This window comes from Anser brachyrhynchus (genome assembly GCF_964034855.1).
Source record: "Anser brachyrhynchus genome assembly, chromosome: 11".
NCBI classification, from domain to species: domain Eukaryota; kingdom Metazoa; phylum Chordata; class Aves; order Anseriformes; family Anatidae; genus Anser; species Anser brachyrhynchus.
In genome coordinates this window covers 21,810,061-21,835,541 of record NC_137706.1, presented here as the reverse complement: position 1 = coordinate 21,835,541, position 25,481 = coordinate 21,810,061, and the positions used below count along the sequence as shown (strand labels likewise).

General features: G+C 43.8%; 1 protein-coding gene across 1 annotated transcript in view; it reads left to right on the top strand.

The window, feature by feature from the left end:
• The window catches only part of CTDSPL2 (CTD small phosphatase like 2), a 44,079-nt gene that overhangs the window by 1,818 nt on the left and 16,780 nt on the right, over positions 1-25,481 (top strand). Inside the window, exons 2-7 of the mRNA XM_080551598.1 lie at positions 16,781-16,989; positions 20,740-20,878; positions 23,055-23,204; positions 23,373-23,588; positions 24,582-24,660; positions 24,947-25,058. Of these exons, the coding sequence (XP_080407724.1) occupies positions 16,798-16,989; positions 20,740-20,878; positions 23,055-23,204; positions 23,373-23,588; positions 24,582-24,660; positions 24,947-25,058 (888 nt within the window). The 5' untranslated portion in view covers positions 16,781-16,797. The remainder of the gene's footprint in view (positions 1-16,780; positions 16,990-20,739; positions 20,879-23,054; positions 23,205-23,372; positions 23,589-24,581; positions 24,661-24,946; positions 25,059-25,481) is intronic.

Sequence of the window (25,481 nt, the reverse complement as noted above, 5' to 3'; positions counted from 1 at the left end):
AGGAAAGTTAGTCTCCATCTTACAGAGTTTTTCCATACTGTATTGGCATTTGTTGTCTTTGATCACTTGTAATGCTGGTGAGGTTGACACCAACAAAAATACTATTTCCAGAAGACTAACAATCACTTTTTCCTTTTCTGACAGTTTTCTATGCAAATATCTCATTCCTGTGGAGGAAACTTTTTCATAGGTGTAAGCGGAGTAATAGCTTGGAGTTCCTGCGCATTTTTGTTAGGAACTAATACTGGAAGTCAAACTATTTTGGCAAGAGCTCTCAAGAGAAGGCAAAACAGCATGCATCGAGTAGGATTGGAATTTGGCAGAAATTTAAAATTAATGTGCGTTTCTAGACATCTGTATTCTCTGACAGAAGCTCGAGACTTCTCGTCCTTTAGAAGGGATAACTGGAAGTTCCAGAACGTCTTCAGGATGGATTCAAGTTCACAACCGAAGAGCTGGAGTCAGTGTAGCTGTTTAACTCTGAAGCTGTCTTTTCCAGTATCTGGGGTCCCGGCTCTTCCCTCTTCAAACCCTGTACAAGCTCTTACCCATCCGTGCGTTTTCAGCCTGGTCTCCCTAGGGGAGCCAATTCCTAGGGACTGCAGCTTTTGGACCGTGCTAGCGTCAGCCCAGGAGTACCCCACAGCCACAGGCTGTCCCCCCCATGCTCCCCCCCAGCTCCCTCCTTATTCCCCACTTTCTCAGGAGCATTCCTCTCAGCAATCCTCCTTTCCCTTCTGATTCATCGCCCTGAGTGGGTCAGATACGATGCTTCTTACTCTTATTAGTCCAGGAAGTAAAGGACCAAGTCTGAACAAAATTCTTCCCTTTTGCTAGCAGCCTGCATTACCACTACAGCGTTGGCACCAATCTCTTGTAAATTTTTGGTGGAAGATTGTTTTCATCTATTGCATGTGAAGAGCTCATCTGATGTTTATCCATCCCAGTGAGGTCTTCAGAAAAAGCAAACGTGCACCATAAGCGCAGAGTTGATTAATCAAATTCATGACGACTTACAGTTTTTAGGGGCAGAGTGAATTGAATCATGCTGCTCTGATCCTGCAAAGGAGCAGTAAGCTCTTTACAAGCTGGTTTAAGAGGAGTAGCCATCTAATTCACGTCGGTTCTGACAGTGTCAGCCCTACGGAGTGCTTTAACCACAGGTTAAGTTGCTCAAGTGCGGTGTCAGTTGCAGTGCAGTGCATCGCCTCTGACTGCTCGGAGGAGAACTTCGCACACAGCTACTTGTCAGTGCGCCAGCCTAACGTGCTGTTTACATGGTGAGTTGCCTAGATAGCGATTATTTATTATTTTAGAAAAATATTTTACATTCACAGATGAAGACATATTCAATAATACTTGAAAAATCAACTATGAAATCATCCACACCTAAAGCAATCAGAGGCTGGGTAGTAGTTTCCCAGTTGGCAGTCTTAACTTTTTCGAAATAGATTACTTCCTAATCAGATCAGTTCCAATAATTACTTTGATTGAAGTCCTCTTAGCTATGGAAAATAAGATTATTTTCATCTTACCTCATGTTCCTGGGAAATGCTTGTCAGGACAGTCTGGTGTAGGAAAACACTGGGTTGAGTGTCGGGAAAGCTGAAGTGTATTTGCACCTCTGCCGGGCACGTGCTCCGACACATGTCCTTTGTTGCCTCAGTTTCCCTACCTGATGCTTTAGTATTTATGGTGCTGGGCCCTGCGGACAGCCCGATGGGAAGCAGATACGCAGCTGCTGGTGGGCAGAACTAAGGCGGCAGCCACATCGATCTCTGCTGTAGGGTGACAAAAAGACGCAGCTCCCCACGGGGAAAGCTTTATGAGAGTTGAGCCCCTTCCGTTGCGTTTGTATGCATCGAGCTGGCAGAACCCTAAAGGCAGCGCTGGGAAGCCGCCCGTCTGTTACCTTAGGTCTAAGGAGGGTCCTCTGTCCGCTGAGTGGCGTGATGCTGAAGGTGCTTGTCAGAGACGACAGGAGCTGAAGTTACCCCTAGCAGTCCAGACACCCTTCTGAATCCGGAATTTCTGTTTGTTGGGTGAGGAATCGAGTTAGAAGGCATAAAACACTTCATAGTTTCGAGTATAAAAATACTGCATTGGTGTAACTTCAAGGTAAGCATTATGGTGAAATAGCTTTAACTAAAAGGAGCTGCTAACTCCAGAGCATCTGGAAACTAAGCTCTGTATACTTGCTTAAAGTAGCACAGCGCTGAAGTACGTATCCTGCTGTTTGTTGCTGGCATACAAAGTGTGAGGAGCAGCAGAAAAATACACAGCTAAACCATTTGGACTGGGATTTACCTGTGTGTGCAAACACGTGCGGTGACAGCGCAGCAGGCGTGTCGTTATCAGCAGAGAAAGGCTAAGAGAGTGAGACCGCAGGGCACGTGAGCGTTCTGGAAGCCTCACGTGAGAGAAAAGGGACCTGCCCTTATTTAGGGTACGTTTAAGAAGAGGTGATTTAAGTTAGTAAATGAACGGGAACCCGCATCAAATCAGAGCGGTTGTCCTCAGCAGTTCAGCGTCCGCTGTACTGATTCAGTCTAAATCGTAACTCGGTTTACTTCAGGCCATTCTAAATGATGATTGCTTTGATTCATCCTGTATTTTAGGAGGTGCTAATTAGAGGCAGGTAGGTAATTCAATCTCAGGATTAGCCTATACCACAAGGACTTCCCTGGCGCGGTGACAGCGGCCTTGTTAGTGGTAAAACCCCTGCACAAAGGGGTTCCCTGTGCCAGCACGAGTCGCGCTGCGCTCGCCGTGCTTTGGCTGGGTTTGATGACACAAGATGAGCATTTCCCCCCCAAAATGCTGCATCAGTGTAACGTCAAGGTAAGCTCTCACATCTCCGACAGCCTCGCCGCCCTGGCGGACACCAGCCAGTGTTGGTTAGGCACCACCAGCGCGGATTTCCCTGGCTCGAGGGGCGCGCGGTGCCTCCTGCCCGGCGGGCGGCCGCGGTGCTGCCCCGTGGGACCCTGCCTTGTCCACCACCGCTGCCTCTGGGCTTCCCCTTCTGCAGCGTTCCTCTCAGGGCGCGTGTTTTTGAAGTATTTGCTATTTCAGGAAGGAGTGGGCTGACTTGAGGTGGCAGAGCTGCGTTCTGTGTTTTCTTTTGCCTTCTCTGCGTTTTCCAGGCCCTTTTCACACAAGCTAACCCAGCGTCTGTCCCCGCTTTCCAGGACCCTCTCGTTTCCCGGGGGAGCTCGTCCAGGTACGGCAGCTCCAGAGCCCAGGGCCTGGGGGGCTGCTGCCTGTCCGGCGTTCATGAGGATCTGCTGGGTTTGGAGATAGAGGGGGTGAGAGAAGGCCAAGTGCTGGTGGTAGTTACACGGGCAGCAGTTAGCGCTGCTTCCGTCTTTGCCAAAGTATAGCATGCCTGAAGTGTTCAGGTTTGTCTTCTGAGGACCAAAAGTGCACAAGAAGGAGGTAACTTATAAATAGCAGAGAGAGCTGAGAACAGGAACTTGCAGGCTTTGTGTGTGCTGGGTTTAAATACGGTGTATTTGATTGAGTTACCTAGCCCAGTCTGTTTGACACCTTCTTAAACTCTTGTCAAGAGCAAGCAGTTGTAATTAAATCAATTTAAGGACGGTTGGAAGAGCTTGTTTATTTCGCTTGTCAAGGCAGAATCTATGAACATTACAGAAGAAAACAAGCAAGTTAGTGGAATCGCGATACTTTTTAATTTATATGTTCTTAAAAATACAGATTTTGGAGACTCGAGTGTAGCTGAAGTGATATTCTTAAACAACTGTAATCGCTGTATTTGGAGCTCCTTACTTTTGTGGTGCCCGGGGGCCAGAAAGCTCGGGAGCGCTCTTAAGGTCTTGGAGAGCTCAGCTGGAGAAGGGAGCTGCGTGGGTATGGCTCAGGTGAAGAGGTGCCATGCTTAATTGGTGTGCTTAATTATCCTGTTGGATTTATTTGAAGATAATTTTCTGGTGATAGTAGATTGGTTTATTATATATCTGGAAAATGTTTGATAATGTTCGCTCTCAAAGATTAATAGTTAATATAAAAACGTCCGGAGGCAATTAACATAGTAGGGTTCCAACCCATAAAGTAGTTCAAGAGCAGAAGATAAACATTTGTCATCAGTGATCCGTGCTTTCAAAGTTAAAAAGTTATTTCGCGAAGATTGCTCTCTGCTCTGTCTCCTCTCTATGTATTTTCTGTTCCCCTTTTTCTGCATTTTGGGTGCTGTGAGGTCAGAGAGGTGTGCGCAGCTCTCCCCACGCTCTTCACTTTGTCGCTGGCAGCTCGAGAAGCTCTGTGCCCGCGTTTGCAGGCAGATGATGTTTTGTCAGAATTTCTGGGGTACGGGGCTCTTTCTTTGGGGGCTTAGTTTTATTTTTAAAATGGAGTGACCGTGCTGATAAACCCGCTGCCGTTGTTTCAGCTTACTCAGCGTTGTCAGCCTTCGTTCGGGCAGTCAGGCAGCGTGGAGCAGCAGCAGCGGACCTGTAGGGTGAACTTGTTGATGCTGAGCCCTTGGCGTGCAGGTGTCCGTGGAAGAAGGGACAGATCTGAAGCAAACAGTCCGTAAAGGGACGAGGGCGCGAGCCTTCAGTGAGCCGTCACGGAATAGGAGCAGATGGAGTAAAATCTGAACGAAATTTCCTGAGCGGCTGGCAGGTGCCTTTTTGCCTTTTCCCCCCGTGCCTGGGTTCCGTAGCCTGGCTCTGCGCTTCTCCCCGTGGCTACACCGACACCGCTCAGCTGCTGCTGTGCAAAGGCTGCCGAGTGAACTCGGCTCGCGACAGGTGGTTGTTTAAACTCATCTGGCCGGTCTTGCTTCTCCTCTGTGTCCAAGGGGAGTTCAAGAAGCTAAATTCTGTTTTATGAAATATATGAGTGGTACAGATGAGGAGAAGACTATATATTTTTTTCTACTTATAGCCCAGTTTTTAAAATACTACTCTATGAGAGTTTTTGGTCCACTGCAGTGTTCAGGGACAAAAGATGCTGACCATTTGCATGAATAGAGTGCCTGCTTTTTTTATATATATAGTCTTTAAATTATTTCTGAGTTTTGCTGCCGTACTGTAAGTGCAACAAATGAGGATCCTTCCTGAAAAGGGTAATCACAAGCACGAGCTAAAGTAATCCATCTGGCTGGCTGTTACTTGAACAGCAGGATGCGTGAGGTCTGCTTTCCCGCAGCCGTGCATCCTTTCAAGCCTCGCAGCTCCCGTCCCTCTTCCAGACCCTGCACCCGCAGCGCTCCGAGTGTCCCCAGCGCTGCCTCCGCGGCGGGGCTTGCGGTGTCCCTGCTGAATCCTTTTGGTCAGAGGCGGGCTGGGGAAGCAGGCAAGGCTGTGTGTGCGCGGCCAGGATGGACGGGGGTAAGGGCTGGGCTGCGGCTCGCTTTCGCTCACCGCTAGGAGGGTCTGGCTTACCCACAGGGCTTCAGGTGTTCAGGAGACTTGTAGGAACTTGGTCCGTCTGAAATTTCCCTCCCCCCGTCAAATCAGGCTGAGGGTGGTGAGCGGGTTACCAGGGGAGGACTGATGGACACGCAGTTGGATAAGCTTTATTTTCCCTGGGAACCAGGCTGTAAAAAAATCTACAAGCATATTAGAAACAAGCTTCCCGGCGTTTGTGCTACAGAATGCAGCCCTTCAGAGAGTACAATAAGCAAATGAAACCCTGACATAAAGCACTGGTGCTTTAAAAATTTGCAGCCGAATGGTGTCTGTTCCAGTAACTTGCCGTAAAATAAAAGGACAATTTTAAACCTGAATCACTGAAGGAATTGCATCAAGGAAGCAGCCCCGCAGTCGGTGCTGGAGCGGCCGGGGCTGCGGTTCCCCAGCAGCCTACAACATACAGCGGTCCCTCCGGTGCTGCTGACCGGGGCCACGCCAGTGAGAGAAGTGGGCCGGGACGGGTCCTGTGGTCTGGTGAGCAAGCGGAGTGGCACCGGTCGCATCCTCCCAGCTCAGCTCCCTTCCTCCGAGACAGGGTGGCCTCCGTGCTGGGGACAGCCTCGCCTGTGCCCTGCTCCGAGCACCACCGGGGCAGAGCCGTGCGTTGGCACCCTCGGTGGCTGTGCCAGGGCACGCCGACAGCTACGCGGCCGGGTGTTTGATGGTTGTAGGTGGGTGATCGTGGAGCGCTGCTTTAACCCCGGCGCTTGCTGGTTTACTGCCGTGGCTGTCCTTTCCCCTGCCAGGAGCCGTATGTTTGTATTCCAGCCCCTGTTGGTGTGATTCCGTGTCGAAGCCTTTCGGTTTAGCAAGCCGGCCTCAAAATTCGGCTAAAGGGAGGGTTCGCCGCGTGCCAGCGCTGCCCCGGGAAGGGCGCAGGAGCGTGACGGCGAGGAGGTCGTCTGCGGCAAAGTGTGGCACGCGGGTGGGAGCGAGCTGCGCCGGCAGAAGGGAGGCTGCAGCTCCCTGTGCTGGCTGCTCCGCAAAAACTTGGGGCTGGAGACTGCCCGCTGGAGGGCAACGGGCAGCGGGGGGATGAACAGCGCGGGCAACATCGCCCCTGCCTTCGCCTGGCCTTGCTGCTGGAGGAAACGGCCTGCCTGTTCTCCTCACCCCCCTTTGGTCGCAATGCGCAGTGAAAAAGTACCTGCCGGGCTGGAAGGGATGTGGAGGGAGGAGGTGTGGAAACGAGGAAGTATGCCTTTCATTTTCATTCAAACGTTTATAAATAGCAAGAATATTCGTCCGTGATTTCGCTAAGTTGTTTCTTCAGGTGAGAAGTAACGTGCGCTTTGTTATAAGTACAGAAGGCACACGTTAATTTACATTAAATATGGTATTAAATTAGCTCTCCTCAGTATCTGGAAGTTCTCCCAAATTCTGCTGTAACGTAACTGCTCTGTAATACCGTGAACCAACCCGTGCCCAGGAGAGCGGCATTGCTCGGGGAGGGGACGGGGACATCTCTCACTCTGCTGGCTTCCGACGAGGGGCTGGATTTACTCCCAGTGCCGCGGGACGATTGGAAAAAGATCCAACAGCCATTTAAGCTCAGAGCTGATACCGGCGCTTTTCGCAGATTTCTCTATTTTAAAACACATAGATGCGGATTTCTGGAAGAAGGGGCGAGATTAGCGGGCTTCAGCTGCCTCTACTCGTTCACATTTCCTAGCGCAGCGCGTGAATCTGCGCCCCGCGTTAAAGATGTGCAGCTTCCCTTTTCTCTGACTTTCAAGCTGCCAGGCGTCCTGAAATGTTAGCCAATTGTGCGTGCTTGTTCTTCCGAGGGCAAGCCTGCACTGTACAGAGCCACAGCAGCAGCCCTGGTAGTTCCGCAGCTCCTGCCTCGTGTTTGCAGACACAAACTTTGCAAAGTGAGGCGCTAGGCAAACAGGATCTTCTCTCAGCGGAGCGATTCTCTGTTTGTTTGCAGAGCCGTACCTGCTACTTTGCAGCCATAAAGTTATTATTTCATTCCGTCTCACGCATTTCAAAGTGGCAGAGATACCTTAGACCAAAGCGGAGGTAATTAGATTGTGAAGTAAATAAGTGAAATTTGGGGTGGAACCAAGGAAGAACGGAAACGTTATAGTGTGCTCGAAGATCAGTCTTTGCTTACAAAACTTGTGTTGTTGTGCTAAATTGTGGTTATTATGCTTTGCAGTATCGGCACGTTGTTCAGAAACCTCATTTAACTTTCCACTGAACAGCCAGTGATTTTTCTCTTGTGGATTTTTCACCCAGAACAAAACAGGAAAAAAAACAAAACAAAACACGTTTAAATGAAAGAAAACAGTAAATGTAAATTAGCCTCACTGCCATGGGGTCAGGCAGGTCCCTGAAACTGATCTCAAGAAAGTTTGTGGAAGTGAACGAGATTCAAGCTCGTAATGTCTCTGTTGCACGTTTTTAAAGTTAAACATAATGTCACTCTAGAATTGGTAAAGCTCTTATTTTCCTATTAATTTTAATCTAGGTACATGTATAAATGAGCAAATGAATCTCACTGATTGAAATGTGTAAGAATAAAGTTTTCCATTTAGGAATAGGGCAGTGGGCTATGAAAAAATAAGATTTAAATCAGCATGTTTATGTCATGGAGAGTGTTTAGTTTTAGATCTGCACGGGCAGTATCTGGTCAAAAAAACTCGATTGTGTTGGCATTTTCCCCATTTGTAACAACGTTGGTGGATTTTTTTTATTTTTTCATCAGGAAAGCCAAGTGCAAAAAGAGCATAATAGCAGCTCCTGCAAGGTAGAGAGCAGAATTTAAACTATTTGGAAAGGTTTTGAATTTATAGTGCACCAAGGAAGATGTTTTCCAGGGAAATAAGAATCATATTATCATTTAAAGAGTTTTTATCCTCCAATACAAAGAGTCTGAAATAGCCTGCTGTTTTTAAGGCCAAAGGAGCAGCCAAAAACTTTATCTAGCCTTTTAAAAGATAGCAACCTGACAAAGCCCTGTGGAATACGTGATTGCGGTGCTGATCCCACAGAAAGATTAAGGGGAAGCAGAGCAAGTTTAGGTTTTCAGGTGCAGTTAACAAAATTCATCTCTGCACACCTTGCAGAAACTGTCAGCTTCTCGTAACAAGTGCAGGAGTTACTCCGTGGCTTCCACAGCCCGACACAGACTTGCTTAGGCTTATTAATCTTCTGGAGTTGGTGTTGTTTGCTCGTTTGTTGTTTCTTCCTTTTTTTTTTTAATTAAGAAAGCCAACTAATACAAGATGAATGATTTAAAAAAAAAGAAAAAGCAACCCATGAAGATGTTTTTGTGGTCAGAGCTTATCACACCATCCTGGCAGGTCTGCTCAGGAAGCGTTCAGCAACCTGTCCGTACCGGGGGTTGGAACAAGAGGGAGACGGCTTCCAAAAATAGTCTCCCCGTGAGCCTGGCAGCGTGGATTAAATGTCTAGGGAGCCTGATTTGTCCCAAGACAGCTGGCCCGTCCCCGAACCTCAGCAGGAACAGTGCTGGTTCTAGCGGGATCTGTTTGCCGCTTGTGTAACGCTCAAGTACTGCACGCTTCTCTTTCAAAACTTCTCAGCTGTTGGTGAGCTCCGCGGTACCTAAAGGCGACTGATGTAAAATCCTTGTCTTGGCAGCACCAGAGATCCTGAGTAATATCTTGCTGCTGCAACAGAGCTCGGGCTCTGTTCTGAGCTCAGCTGTTCTACGGTTGACCCAGCTCTCCATTTTTCTTTGTTGGTTAGGGGTCTGACCCAAACTGAAAAGGCTGAATTAATTACAAGCGTGTACCCTCAGTCACAGAGAGAAAAATATCTTGGCCAGGAGGGAATAAACTTTCAGTTCCAAATGCACGTAGCATAATCAAAACAAAGCCTCGCTAGCAGAGCAATGGCAAAACAATGGTGCCTGGAAGTATGATTGCTACAGCAGAAAAATAAAGTAACAGAAAATTTATTTTCTGTTAGGGCCAATTACAAAAAGCCTTCCTCATCTTGTTTGGCAACATCTTTATAAGAAAATGTTTCTTCTAGGGGAGGCGCTTAAGCCTTGGGAGAGCAGAGCTCCGTAGGTGAGCCCCAGGCGGACGTACTGGGGGATCACGGTTAAAGCAAGGGGACTGAAACCCGGGGATTTCAGCTGTGGTTTTGTTCAGGTTATGGAGGCGTTTTGTTCTGAGATACAGGGGAGAAGTAAAGGGGGGTTCAGAGAACTGGGAGAACTGAGGGGCACCACCTGCATTGTGCCTTTGGTAGTTGTAATTGCTAACTGAGATCTTGGCGGAACTGGTGGTTTCTGTGCACATTTATCCAGACTTCATAGCCACGCTCCGACATTTGGGTAGTATGTATTGTGTGTGTTGCTGGTTTTATAGGCCATTTGTCTTGCTTTGCTCCTGCCCGCACTGTCCTAGCACCATCCAGCCTTCTTCAGCCGCGGCTTCCTAGTTGGTGGCTGTCTCTCCGGGAGGCGGTGGTGGAAAAACCCTTGAAGATTTGTGAAGAGTGACGATACAACACAGGACGTTGTAAAATACAAAGTACATCAGCTGGAACACGATGAAATCGCTGTGATTTCCTAGGGAAGGAGGATAAGTTGGTCAAAGAAAGGCCGGGAGTTGTTGAGGGGGGAAAAGTCTCAACACCTTTGAGCTAACACAGAGCATTTCCTTCGGGTTTGTGAAGCGCTCTGGGGCCTGTCTGGGTGAAGGACTCTGTAAGTCCTTCTGCTCGACTTTGCTGCGAGTCCAGACAGGTGTTTGTGACACGCGGGTTGCCATTTGTCCCGTTTCTCGCTCGCAGGCTGCGTGCCGTCCCTGTTTCCCTGCTTCCCTACCCTCGTGGCTCAGGCGTCTTTGCAGGGTGCCGTAGGATCTCGCGTTTCTGGAGAGCATCGCTAGTCCCACGCGAATGGACCTCGGCCAGCGCAGTGAACGCATCTTCTCCTTGGGATCGTTCTTCTTGAAACCCGGGTCACATCGCAGCGATGCAGTGTGCTGATGAAACGCGACTGGTATCGGATGTTTAAAAGGAAACTGGAGAAAACGGTTGTTCTTGGTTCCTTTCTGTGCACCTGCCTGCCGTGATCCAGCCTGTGCGTCCAGAAGCATGTGAATGAAACCGAGACGTTTGCTCAGCAGAGAGGTCTGGGTTAGCTGAGCTGCTGGCACTGAACCGTCCGCGGGCAGGTCGCAACCGCCAGCCCAGGCGTCGGGCGTCGCAGAAAGCTGTTAAATTTGGGGACGGGTCGCAGCTTCGTGTGCGTCTACCTGTGACATATGCGGCATGGGCTGGATTCTTGCTTAAAACCTGGAAGTGTGAAGGGGTGGTGCTGCCTTCTTGGCTTTGGGTGAACTCTTTCAAGGGATGGGTGGAAGTAATGCAGGACGAGTGCTGTGGTTGTTGCGATCAAACGCATCCCCCAACATTTTTCAGTGTGCTTCGTTTTGCTGCGCGAATTTTTCATGCTCTGTGGTCATCATCTCCATGCTGGCAAAAACAAATGTACGGGCAGTTACGTGGAGAGAAGGGAACTTTTTTTTTCTTGGCTTCCTTTTGTCTCTTGGATTGTGGTTGTGCTCGACTCTGCCACCATACGCTGCGTCCACACCAGGAGCTAATCCAATCTGTAGCAGCAGACGCTCTGTTGTGTAAAAATTGTTTCGGATCCCAATGGCAGGAGCTTCGTCCCTGCCTCATCCCTTGCTGCTGCTGGGCTGCGGGGTGCAGCGGGCAGCGGCTGGGGCCAGGCCTCACCTCCCGGCACCGCGGGAGCCCATGGGGTAGGGTAAGTGGAGTAACTCGTAGAGAAGCCCTTCGCCTAACGTGTGCCTGTCACTCACCGAGCTGCGTTCCCGACGCGTGCCTGGCTGTCCTAATCCCCCAGAGCCCTTCCGGCAGCCAGGCTGGGAATATGCAGCTTTCGGTGGGGGCAGCTCAGCGGGCTTGCCGAGTGCCAAATTAAACGTAGGAATCGTTCAACGCTATAATTCTGAATTTTCCTGTCAGTCGTATCTTCCTATTGTTGATTGCTATTGTTCTTTTACCATCTTAAACCCTTTCCTGTATCAAAAAACCTTAAACCCTGTAATTACATGTGCTGTACCTAATTTTCTTTCAATAGTTTTGGGGAAAAGTAGTTTTTCAATAGATAAGACTGGAGTACCGCGTGCGGGGGGAAAGTCAGCCATCCCCACCTGCAGGAATCATGGAGGTGCGCTGTTACCTGGGTCTCTGGGTCATTCGCAGGAATTTCTGTCCCGTAGGTGCACGGTGCCTGCGCCTGGAGCAACGCCGTGCGTGCCCCGCTGAGCCCGGCAGCTGCAGGACACGGAGCGTGCGTGGCTGCGGCACCTCCGGCTGCTGCTCCCGATAGCTCCTTCGTTACTTACCTCCCTGTCTCACAAATTGTTCAGTGAGAGTTCCGTTCAGCCCCTCTTTGCCACGCATTTCTCGTTTGAAGAATATGTATTTATTTCTTTTTACCACCCCCACCCCCCCCCCACTTTCTTTTGTGTTTTGATTGTTTGTTTTAATAGATGGGGAAGGAATTCCAGCAGGAAAGGGGGAAAGGGTTCGGGAAGGATTTAAACCAAGACACGTGTGTAACGCAGAAAAACATCTTGAGCCGTTAAATGTTCAGCGTGCTTGCTGCGGACGGGCCTTCTGGCTTCAGGTCCACGTTACGATAATACCGCGGTGCCGGCTGCTCCCGGTGTGAAGGAGCCGCGCTGTTGTACGGGGAGAATCCTGAGCTGCAGGCTCCCGACAGGCAGTGTGCTGGAAAGAGAATCGAAGGGCAGTGGTTAGCCAGGGCTGCCGAGCGCGATCCCCCCGGCAGCGAGCTTCTGGCTCCGCGGCACGGGCGCCAGCGGTGACACGAGGCGTTCGCACCCGCCGTCGCTCAGCCCGGCCCTGGCTGCCCGGCACGCCGGGGTGACGGGCAAAAGTCGTACGTGGCTGAGGAAGGAAATTCACGGGCATGTTTGGGCTTGGGTTGTTTTGACTGAGAGAGCCTGCTGAGTGGCGTAGTTCGGTTTATGCTCGTTTCAGAAAAGAAACACAAAGATAATTAAAGTAGAAACTGCACGCTGCCAAACGCATCGCGCGTTGGGAGAGCAAACTTCTGGCGCTGCGGGGATTGTAGGTAACTGTTGCTAAGTCCATTAGAGATATTTATAACCTGAGGCTTGATACCCAGGATGTGAAGTGAGCCAAAGAACTCTCTGGCAATAGCGTGCAGATGAGTTGAATGGTTTCTTGCTGGATAAATGCATACCCAGACTGACAAACGTTAAATTGGTTTGGGCTTTGTCTGCCTAGTATTTGTTTCAGCTCTAGAAAAATCAGGCAACGTACAGAATAGCACAGTTTAAGCAGTATTTTCATTTCCAAATTGGAGATTGACTAATGTCAGTCTTCCTTCGGTGCTTCACAATTATTTGTCTAATTCTTTTTACACATTTGCTTTTAGTATAGCCTTGTGTAATTCCTACCCGTGAAATGGCAGGCATCTTAGATTCCTCACCAAAATACTTTAAGGCTGCTGTTGTACAGAGGCACATGGCAGGATGTTTGCCAGTTCTTCAAAATGTGTAAGTAACATTTTAATAAACGTGGTTTACATGTTTGAATGTACTACATTTCATTATGTTTTAGTGTTCATTTACTTAATTCCCAATTCACCACTGTGAGTGGTTATCCGTGGTGGATCAACCACTTGAATTAGTTCAGTGTTGCTCTCTTCTTACCGTCCAGAGTTTTTTAAACTCTGTAAATGAGACTTAGGAATCTCACTTCTCAATTGTAGGCAGTGCTTACGCTGTGTGTAAGTGTATACATTGTGTGTAAGCTTATGTTATGTCCATGAGTGTAAATATACACAAGCGGATATTTCAGGGAGTCCTGGCTGTTTGAAGTCTGTGCAGTGCGCCCTCTCCAGAGAGCTCACAGCGCTAGTGGTCAAAAATTTGTCTCTGAGCAGTGCAGAAGAGCCTTGAGAACGGCTGCCCTCAGGCCCAAACGCAGGTACGTAGGTGGGCAGAAGTTAGGGTGCCCTCTCGTTGTGCCGGAGGCTGGCAGTGGCCGAGGCGAGCTCCTGGAGCGGTGCATGCAGCCTGCCCGGCTGGCGCGTGCTGCCTGCCTGCGCTGTGTCGCTCTGCGTGCTCTGGGGACGGAGCCGCCAGCCTCCCGGCCTCGTGCCACCCGTCGTGGGTCTGCAGCTCTGTTCTGCTTTCCAAAATACCCGCGCTCGGGAGGCTGCGTGGCGTCTGGCTGCGTCGCTCCAGGGATGTGCTGGTCTGCTCCGTAGCACTGCTCTGATGCCCATTGGTTCCCTTTATAAACCGATTAAACTGTGTAAAAATGAAGTCGGATATCTATTTATTTTGCTGTTAGCTTGGTGAGCTGCTCTGGTCTCCGAGGGGACAGCCAACTCTGGAAGCAGCGTGGGGAAGAAATGAGGAGGGAGCAGGGGCAAGCCCCTAGGTTCCCTCCTGTCATCCTACCATACCCGACTTTAAAGCACCTTTGGGAAGCTTGCTCTGCTCCTTACATATTCTTGCACCTTTCTTCCACCATCCTTCTGGTTTTCTTCCCCTTTGAGCCCTTTGCCACCGCGTCTCAGCGTGAGCACGGTTCCCGTTCCCAAGGGACCGTGGTGCTGTAAGCTGTCCTGCGCCAGGCTCCCAGGGCTTCCTGCACACAAAAACCCCGAGGGATGCAAAAAAAGCATGGTTAATCCTTCTTGGTGGCGCAGGGCTGTCTGGCCTGTAGGAGATGTGAAGGAGTCCGGCACGCTGGGGCTTTGGACCCGTCTGAAACCTCTCGGAGCTGGGGTGGTTGGTGTTCAACCCTGCTGGCTGCGCTCCTCCGCTCGCTTCTCTGTCCTAGGGGCGGCTGTCTGAGATCTGGTCTCTCTCCTTGGACCGTACAGGCTGAAGAATTTCAGAGGGTTATAACTTAGGCAAATTAGAGGAAAGAGCAAAACATAAATAAATCCCTAAGCAGGCTGGTAATGCAGCAAGTGAAATTCCCTTCTCAACGCATGGAAGGACTCGGGCTCCTCGGGGAGTTCTGAGAGCATTTCCAACGCGGCAAAACGGCGGTGTTTTTCTCTAACTTCATTCCAACAAATTGCTAACTATTTAGCTTGAAATACTGATATGTTTAAACTATTTGGTTTAAAAGTTTAATGGCCATTTTCTGTCTTGGGCTTTATTTCCTATAGAGCTGTGAATTCCTCCTCCTCCCACATACAGGAACACTGAGAAACCTTAACGCAGGTGTTCTTTTTTCAGCCACCCATGATAAAATGATTTTATTAACAGAACCTAATCGCTTAATTAACAAGAAGTTGACTGAAAATAACATTTTCCTGAATATTTCCAAAGTAAAAATACATTATATGTTTTAAGGTATCTTTGGATCATTCTGTCTATTGACGTTTGATGGTTTCTTCAATTTCATAATTAGGTCCTCCTGATTTGTGCAGAAGTATAACAGGACCACACGTCTATTGAGCTGGATTCTTCCCACTGTAAATCATACACAAAAAAATTAATCTAGCAGGAACTTGTAAGAAAAAAGGTCAAGATGCAGGTTTTGATAACACATTTATTTTACATCCTTGCATAAGAACGTTATTTTTAACTTTTTATTTTTCTAGTGGCACAGAGCAGGAACAGCAAACTGGATTTAAATCCTTGGGGATGTTTTTCAGTATTCCCCAATATTACTTTTTTTCTGCATCCAGTAGATTCTATCAAACTAAATGCGAGTTTTATTGCAAATATTAATGGTGAAAGTATGCTCATATGGGGTCTGAGTTTTAATGCTTCTGTTACTAGAGGGCTCAAAATTGTAAGTAACCAATTTTTATAAATTTAGACAAATGGTTTCTGTTTTCTTTCTTTAAACCCCAAATATCAGTCCACTTTTGCCATAGTTACTTTAGTCATTTAACTGTCCTGACTTCCCCTTTCTGTAACAGCCGTTGTGTTAAGTGATGGTGGAAAATGCTGGACATTATGGACGCAAAATGAAATCCCGCGTTTGCCAGCAGTTAAAGCAGTCGTCGTTTGTCACTAAAGTGTGTAACTCCTGACCATACCAATTCCATACTACTTTTGCTTCGCCTTCCCGAGAAGATGTTGGTAGCAATGTTATTCTTCGTTAGCTGGAACACCTTTCATTTAGGACTGAGATGTACCTAACTGCTAACCAGACAGTTTCTGAACAGTATCACGGTATTTCTGTCTGCAAATCATGCTGCCGTTGCCTTTTCCTAACAAGAAAGCAGCTGTTGCTACCTTACCCATATTTTAAGGTACCTCTGTTCAGCAATACGGTATGTGTTAAACGAATTTCAGAAAACCAGATTCTGATTCCTACTGTGAAAAGAATACCCTTTTCTTGAAAAATCAATCAATAAATAAATTGCCTTTTGTCGCGTCTTCAGCTAGGACGTGCGTATTGCTCCTACCTGTATTTCTGGGCGTTACGACTCAGATGGATTTCTTGCTACTTTTCTCTGCTCCTGATCCAGCACATGCATAATTTTAAGCACTTGAATAGTCCCATTCAAATCAACCCAAGTATGAGCTTCAGTCAACTGGAGAAGGCATATGCCACAATCCAGAAAAGCAGTTATATATATGCACAAATTTAACTACACCAGCGGTCCAATTGAAGGCTGGAGATAGATGTGACACATTTTCTGAAATGGCCTTTTACTCTGCTCTAATAAATATTGCCTTTGCATGAGTCTTCCTGTGGTCTAATCGTATTCCCAAACACAGTTGTACTGGAGATCAATCTTAGGTTCCTTTGTTGAACTGCTATATCCTCACCCATATTTAATGCATAGTCTCATTTATGATTTCTTCTTCTGTGAGCACTTGACATGAATTTAGATTTATGCTTCATCTCAAATTTAATGTAGAGTCTTAAAATGATGTATTGTAAGGAACACAGGGCTGGAAAGCGCTGCCTAGGTCATTGAGTCTAGTCATCGGATGCTGAAGACACCAGGCACCATAAAATCCTTTCCATCTTAAAAACACTTAGATTTTTTGTTCCCGCTACTTGGGCTGGAGGGTTATGCAAAAACCTCATTGATCTAATGGTTAGATGTATTCGTGGCCAGATGATATTCATTTGTTCTTCTGCCAGTGTTATGCTTTAGCTTAAATAGCTCTTCTCTTTCACTTAAGTTTAGCCATATATATATGCGTGTGTGTGTATATATGGATATAAAAGCTCAGTGCATCAGAACACTGTCAGTGTTATATAATTTTTTCAGTTCCTGATCTGAAGCTTAATACATTTCTTCAATGACTAAGTATACTTGTTTTTTCCCTTTATAGCTTTACATGTGGTACACATGAAAATGAGGCTGAGAACGCGGAAGGCTTCTCAGCAATCGAATCAAATTCACACGCAACGTGCTTTGAGGGCAAAGAGGAAACATTCGGAGGTGGAAGAGAGCTTACCTGTTGGCGGAGGAAAACCACAGAAAAATGAAACTGGCTTATTGTCTTCAATCAAAAAGTTTATTAAAGGAAGCACACCGAAGGTACAGTGTCAGTGGGTTTCTTCTTTTGTTTTTTAATTGGGTCATATTCAATTAATTTTAATTTTAAAATACTACTATTAAGAATAAATAAAATGTAAATGGAAAGTTGGGGCTAAACCACTAAAACTCATCTATCTTGATACAAGCAGAAACATGAATTTACTAATTTTCACGTGTTAAAACATGTTGAATGTATGTTTTGAGGGAGAATGATATGTATGGCTTTGATAGGCTGAATGCGACCTTGCAATTGCTTCCAAAGCCTCATTTTTTTCTGCAAAGAGAAAGGCCAGTCAAAAAAAAAAGTCTTCGTTCAGTCCCAGCAATGCAAATATTGATATTACTTAGCTGTAAATTTTAAAGAGTACCCAGGAAGTCATAACACTGGTTATGAACTATACGGTTTAAAAAAAAGTGATTCAAATTCAGAATAATTTTCTGTTTTCTGAACTAAGTGTTGAAAAGATAACTTTGTAACAAGGTGAAGTTGAAATAATTTTTATTAAGGTAACAATATAGTCTTAAATTGTCAAAAATATAATGAAATTTAATCTTTAATATGTTGACTGCTTATCATAAAAGCATTGAGGTACTGACAAAGAAATACTTCAGTAAAAAGAAAATGGTTAAAACCACTTACATTTTCATTGAAGTAGGACAATTAAGCCATTTTACATTCAGCATCTATGTGGCACGACAGTGCAACATTTTGTCTGCAAAAACTCTGCAACGAAAAGCTGAAATCTAAGCAAAACATTTTACGTAGGAATTTTAAGATAAGAGAAAGATATCTGTTTTTTCTTTTTTTTTGCTGTCTCTTTAAGGTTTTGTTAATTTTCTCTCTTCTCCTCTTCTCTCTCCCAAATCTTTGAATTACATTTCATTCTTTTTTTTTTTTCTTGACAATTTTTTTAAAAATATAAAATGTAAAATGTCCACGTTTTTCTTCTGTTCCCTTTCATGTCCTCTCCTGTGTCTGTAGCAGGACTTGGAGTGGCTCCAGTGGCATTAGCATGGCATGATATTGATACTGCCGGGCTATCTTCCAAAGCGCTAATGACTTAACAAAGTGGTCTTGTGGCTGCCATGGAAACGTTATAACTCTGTGAGATAGTGTATGTGTACAACTCGCATAGTAGTTCATTTATGGGTACGTTGAAATCTAAGTCACCACAGCGATTATATGGGTTTATGGCAATAAATGTCTTCATAGCTAGTGTATCTTGACAATTTTGATGGTAGTCATAACTCATCTGGTATTGTAAAGGTGGCTTGTTGGAAATATTCTTTAAACAATCAGAACCTAAAAAAACATTATAGCTATTTAGTTAGAGAAACTAGAGCCTAACACGTGGCTGTAGGAATGTGGATGGTGATGGGTCTGATCTCGAGGTCTTTTCCAACTCAGAGCCCCTGTGCGAGTCATGGATAGTTATGGAATACAAAAGAGTATTTATTATTTACAAAGCGACAAGTCTGATCTGCCAGAAAAACTTATGTGTGTATGCATACAGGAACTACTACTAACATTTTAAAATTTTAGAATCAAATATTGTAGAATTTGCCACATTAGGTTACACTAAACGTGTTTGGGTGGGGTTCCAGTACTGTCATACATCGCATTGGCTTTGAGTGTGTTGTCATTACTCTTGGTCCCAGTTCGGGCCATTCATTAGTCCGTACGAGGGTTCTGAAAACATACCAAGAGTAAACAAATTGCTTATGACAGCGTGGCATTGCCGTCTTCCTTATGGCACAGTTATTGATCATAATTGGCTATTTTGAGTTGAATGAATCATATGATCATATGTTTCATATATGTATAATATTATAAATATATATAATAGGTATATTTATATGTCTGTGCAATAAGATTTCCACAGTATAAATCAAGGCGAATTGCAACCTTGTGCATAATTTCATCTTTAAATTCTATTAACGAACTGCTTGAACTCTGATCTTGTTGTTTGTGATATTGTCACACTACTGATTTATGTTCATTTTACATCCGTGTTTATTATTGCTTCAGGGCTTGTTTATTGTTGGCTGTTGTTTTTTTTTTTCCTTTCAGTCTGGTCCATTGCACTCTTTTCCCCCCTTTTTTGCCAAAGAATTTTTAGAAGTGGTAGAATTTTATTTTTTGTTTCAGGAAAATAAATTATTTCTGCAGTTTGGTTTGTGGCTTTTTACATGAATGCAAAACACCCAGAGGTACAAGGCTGGCCATCCTGGAACCCAAAGTCCTTTTTTCACAGGACCAATGCAACACGGGCAGAGCACTGTGAGCTTTCCCACAACATCGTGATAGCTCCTGTTCGGGAGAGGGAAAGCGGTTTCTAGATTTACTGAATCCTTTGTGCCTCTGCTGATACTATGAGACAGATTTCCTGTTTTCATCGAGTTTTCTGTAATGTTCCTGCACTTGTTCTCCATAAAGCACGAGTCATTTTTGAAGGCCAATTTTATGCATAGCTTTTAGAAGTTAATTAATTCCTCTTGTTTTTTCCCATGTTGAATTTGAACGACTGACCTAAAAGATAAGGTGCCTTGCTGTTCTTTTTATCAGTGAGCCATCTGTTTTCTCTCATATATGATTTTATGGTATATACATTATCATTAATTGCTCGTGGTAGTAATTTGATTGTTCTCACCAAGGTTGTTGGTCAAGAAGAAACTGCCAGTAGGAAGCTTTGGGGATCAGTGGTGGTCACATACTTTGTCTTCTGATATGGCTGTCCATGCATTTCCGTGTTTGCCAGTATTTCTTTTAGGTACTGTACTCTTAGCATGGGCCTTAAATTAATTTTTCTAAAGGATCAATTTACCTTTTTTTGGAGCATGCAAACTTTTTTCTTTTTAAAGATGTGAAACTGCTGCTTCCAGAAGGGTAATATTGTAAGACTAAAGTAGAAATTTTAATTTACTTTAATATGCTTTGTGGCCTTTTTTAAATATTTAATTCCATTTATTTTGCTTTGTCTCACATCTTACATTTCAGTGTACTCTATATGGCTGTATTTTAGATTGCCATTTTGTTAAGATGTAATAGGTGCTTTGGGACAAAAGGGGAAGAAACCTGTCTTAAATATCTGTGCTACACATACACACATGCTCAGAAAAAATATGCAAAAATGCTTGGTTCTTTCCCATTCACGTAACTGCCACAGAGGAGAAGAGTAATTTTCTTAAAGGTAAGAAGAATCACTGGGTTACAACCCTTGCATATAATATTTTTAACAGCTAAGTTTTGCCATGTACTATCTGATATGAATTGAGTACTACCACAGTACATACTTACAAACAATTTAGCGAGCCACTTTACGTAAGGATCATGGTGGAGAATTTTATATTGGATATTATTATGCAGTTTCTGTATATTTTAACAAGCAGAGAAATGAAGTTTCTCATCATTTTAGTTGTCTTGTTTCTACATTTCCTTAATGCCACAGCACTTAATTATAAATTGACTATCTGGTAAAATAGTATTTAAAGACAGTTTTTCTACAACAGAAATTCCAAGCACAGCTTTCTTTCCCAGTACTCAGCTGTTTACCTTGGGTTGTGTCAGTTTGGATGAGTTTAAAATTCCGGCTGGCCAGATACATGGTGTATATTCTGCATCTGGAAGTGGAACAATAAATGGACCTTTTGGGGAACTTTCCCTAGCAGCTAACATTTTCTGGTGGCATTCAGCAGAGAAAAGAGGCACTACTCAGTATGTTTCTTTTTTTCCCCCTTTTCTGTTTTAAGGAAGAAAGAGAAAATCCTGCAAAAAGAAGTAGAATTGAACGTGATATAGATAACAACTTGATTACATCCACACCTCAAACAGGAGAAAAGCCTAATAAACAGATCTCTCGAGTAAGACGGAAAAGTCAAGTGAATGGAGGTTTGTAAATATTCTAATCATACGCTATTACAGTTGAACGGTGATTCAGTAGTCTTCCAGCTGTTAACTAATAAAGGACATTTCTCCAGGTGGAGGTTATTAAGAGTTTTGTGATTGACTTCAGTGTTAGCAAGGCTGAACTAATAGTACTGATAAAATATTTCCAGGACTGTAAGCACAAGTTACAATGGATGTGTCTGAGAGAGAATGTTTTATCTCAGTAAGAACAATTTCATTATGTGATAATGACCAGCTATTTTGGAACTAATTTAAGTATTTTTTTCTAAAAGAAAAGAAGAGCCAGTAATGAGAATTTGATTTAGTTCTTCTCCCATTTTCTCACAAGAAGTGAAATATGGCTTCCCAATTCATGACATTTGTGGAGCTAACCTGGGTTCCTTAGATATCGAAAGCACTTGTCAAACATACAGACAGGGTTCTGACATAGAATCATGGAAAAAATTAGGTCGGCAGGGACCTCTGTAAGCCATCTGGGCAGTCCTCCTGTTCCTCTCCCAGCAAGGTGAATCCAGCTTGAAGAGGAAGCTGACTTTTTGAGGTTGGATCAGGCTGCTCAGAGGCTCGTCCAGTCAAGTTCCAAATATCTCAAAGGATGGAGATTCTACAACCTCTGTGGGCCCCTGTTCCAATGTTTGACCACCTCATTGTGAAAATTGTTTTTTTTTGGTATCTGTAATAGTGACACACTGAGATACATCCTGTTAGATAAAATATTCAACGAAACTTAGTGTCAGCTGTGGTTCCAGATCTGACTTAAAAAAACACGTTTTTAGACTCCTTTTCCTAAGGAAACGAGACTTCGTGTGTTTGTGCTGCCTGTCAGTGTTCCTTCTTTCTCCCAATAACTATTGAATCCGTTGTCTGATTTCTGCCAAGTTTGTCAGCAAGGCAGAGGTCTGAAAGATTTCATATTCCGACAAGGTTTTTAAAATCAGTAGCTAAGTACAGGGTGGAGCTCCAAATGAGGGACTTCAACGGTGGAAGGTTTACAATGTGAGAGAATTACCTGTTTGGTTGTTGTCAGATGTCTGCGTAAGATGATTTTAGGAGTATTTGCTACTGTTGGTTAGTTTTTTTTGTGTCCTGGAGAGATAATAGGTATGCACTGACTGAGTGTGGTGCATGCAGACAATGCTTAAAGATGAAAGGGAACCATTTACCTGAATAAAGTTGTCTGAGGTTTGCACATAGCATACTGAACGCATTTGACTGTTACAGCAATATCAAGTTCTTAGTGAAGACACTCGGTATTAGTGAAAGCACTAAGCTGCAGCTGGCACACCCTACGTTTTATGTAAAAGCGACAGGAAGTGTGAAGTGCTTGTGCAGCTCCATCAGGCTCAGCTGACAAAAAGGTTCTCAGCTCATGTGCACAAAATGCATTTGCTTACTTCCATATGGACAGACAGCTCAAAGACTTGTTACTGTAGAGTAAATAACTTCTTTCATTTCAGTCTCAGAATTATGTCTTGGATCTCACCCATGAGACAGCAGTTTTTAGTTTTAGGATATGCTTTAGATGCACATTTATAGAAAACCTTTAATTGTTATGTGGTATGTTGTTGTAATACTAAGAGTTACTTAATTGTGTTCTTTGTTATCTGTGATAACAACTAAGAATTATTTTACTTCCTAATTGTATTTATGAGTGTGTGTTTGTGTGTATACATACACGTATACGGGGAGTATAGTGAAGCATGGACTTGATCTTGTGAAGTTCAGAGATTCAGCCACTGGAGTTCCACTGACACTTTCTCTTGTTTCCATCTAGTGGAGTCCCTCTGACACTGACATCTTATTTGTTGTGAAGGGTGCGCAGCATCTTTGTCTTCTGTCATCAAGCACATTTAAAGGACTAAAACTTCTATTATCTGTTAATCTATAGCATATTTCTTATAAGCAATTATTGCTTCCTAATTTGAAATTCTGCAGCTTAAGATGGTGTTGAAAGTTGGCATTTCGTTTTTATGTTGTTGCTAAATTGCTACCTGTTTTTATTTTTTAAGGAACTATTTAGGCTAATTGCTTTTGCCAACTAAGGAAAGTCAGGGAGCAGGAGGGATCTTTCCTACAGTGAAAATAATAACAATAAAAGAGAGGGTCTACTGTGAAAAACAGAAGCATGGTATTATACGTCATAACTTTTCTTTTACAGAAGCTGGAAGTTACGAAATGACAAACCAACATGTAAAGCAAAATGGGAAATTAGAAGATAATCCTACCACTGGCAGTCCCCCACGAACTACGTTACTGGGGACCATATTTTCTCCTGTCTTCAACTTTTTTTCACCAGCAAATAAAAATGGTAAGCATTATTATTCTTTCGGTTCTTATTTTTGTAACATGATTCAGATACAGCCTCCTTTGGTTATTCTGTAACATATTTTTTGGAGTTTAATGATGACAGTCAGTATTCTGTTAGGTACCTCAGTCTAAAGATAATGACTACTAGTGTACTGAAATCTTGATTCAGGAACGTCAGGATCAGATTCTCCAGGACAAGCTGTTGAAGCTGAAGAAATAGTCAAACAGCTTGATATGGAACAGGTAGATGAGATTACTACAAGCACTGCAACATCAACCAATGGAGCAGCTTATACTAGCCAAGCAGTGCAGGTCAGATCTGCTGTTAACAATGGTTTAGAAGAAGTAGAGGAAACAAACGATCGTGACCTGCCACCACTTACAGGTAAGAAATGTGTGCTTGCCTTTTACTCAAGTCCTGAAGCTGTAGATAGTTACTACTCCTAGGGAAATTCTAGCACCCCCATTTTGTATAAATCAATGTTTCATGTTTGCTTGAAACATGCAAACAGCATTTATACTGATTTTTATTTCAACGAGCAAAACTTTTTTATGCACCAGAGACACAGCTTTTGCAAGTCTCATTTATTTCCATTGTAACTTAGTTGACTTCATGACATTTCTTCAAATGAAAACAGACATCGAAGAAGAAAGGCATTTTTATTACTGTTTAACCCCCCCCACACACACACATACATTAAAAATGCATCCCCTAGACTTGCTGATCACAATAGAGAAATTTGCGGCATTTTATTATCGTGTACTAAAATAACATGTTGAGATGAATAAGAACATAAACATCCTATATTAATTTTCCATGTTTTCTTTGGAAAAACTCAACATACACAGTTTTGGACAAAAATTCCATATATATGGATATTCCATATCTATAAAATTCACGATCAACTCTCTGCGGAGGGCCTGCATCAAATTTTTTAGTTACCTCAATCCTCATATATACATAGGTGTTTCTCCTTTGACACAAATACCGTAGCAAATGATGGGTAGGAGCTGGTCGTGTGTCTGGAACGTGCATCCAGGTAGTTCATATCACCAAATGTTGTATGGGTGCCTTGCTCTGTGACACGGGCACTTTCATTTGGCCAGATCAAGAAGTTCTGTAGGATGATGTGACATTGAGCCCTCAGGAAAATTTGTGGGAAGCCATGCGGGGTATTTCAGGTGAAATACGAGGACTAGCAGAGTCCTGCTGTTTTTCACGGTTGTTTGAGGCACTTGTGTATAAAATGCAAATTTTCACTTTTAAAAACTGCACTAATAAGACTAGCTTTTGTGTTGTTTTTATTTATTTATTTATTGTTGTTGTTTTTGTTTTGTTTGTTTCATTTTTGTTTTGGTTATTTTCATTGAATTTTAGCACCAGTATCTCCGGACAGTGGCTACTCATCAGCTCATGCAGAAGCCACCTATGAAGAAGACTGGGAAGTCTTTGATCCGTAAGTGGTAATATTTGTACTTAAAATATTAATTGATCATGTTGGGTATTGGATTAAGGAATTGTTATTTGAGTTGCTATGTTTTTTATATTACAGTAATGAATTCCAAAATCTCTTAAATTAAAAAATAAGTATATGTTGAAGTGTTTGTTTTTCAGTTTAAATTATTTATTTCTTGTGTGGCTTTACACACAATATGTATTTTAAAATATTTAGTTGGGCTACAACATTGCCAGTTGCATAATTCAAACACATTTCTAAAACAAAATCTGATTTTTTTTTTCAGATACTATTTCATCAAACATGTTCCGCCATTAACAGAAGAACAACTTAACAGGAAGCCAGCTCTTCCACTGAAAACAAGAAGCACACCAGAATTCTCGTTAGTTCTAGACTTGGTAAGTACTTTTATAAATACATAGCAAAATCAGGGGGAGAGCTATGTAGCATTTGATTTGTTTTGTCTGTTGCTGAAATTAGTAATGCATGCTCTAAATAAAAATACCTTGCTGAAGGTTACACAATTTTCGTAATACTTTTATTTGAAGATGGTCTGCATAGAAGTAAATTTAATAGTGGCAAGAATAGAATACTTGCTGTATTTTTTGAATTCTTAACATTGTTTCCCAAAAAAAAGCATTAAATTTTTTATCATCTTGAACAAAGAGTTATCTGTCCCCATAAAGTTTTCCAGAACCAACGGAGAAAAACAAGATGTACTAAGTAGGAAAATTTAGCTTCATATGTCTTGCATCAAAATTGACCAGGAATGAATCTTTTAATTCTTGTAGCATTCTTCTTCAGAGAGGCCACAAATCCAC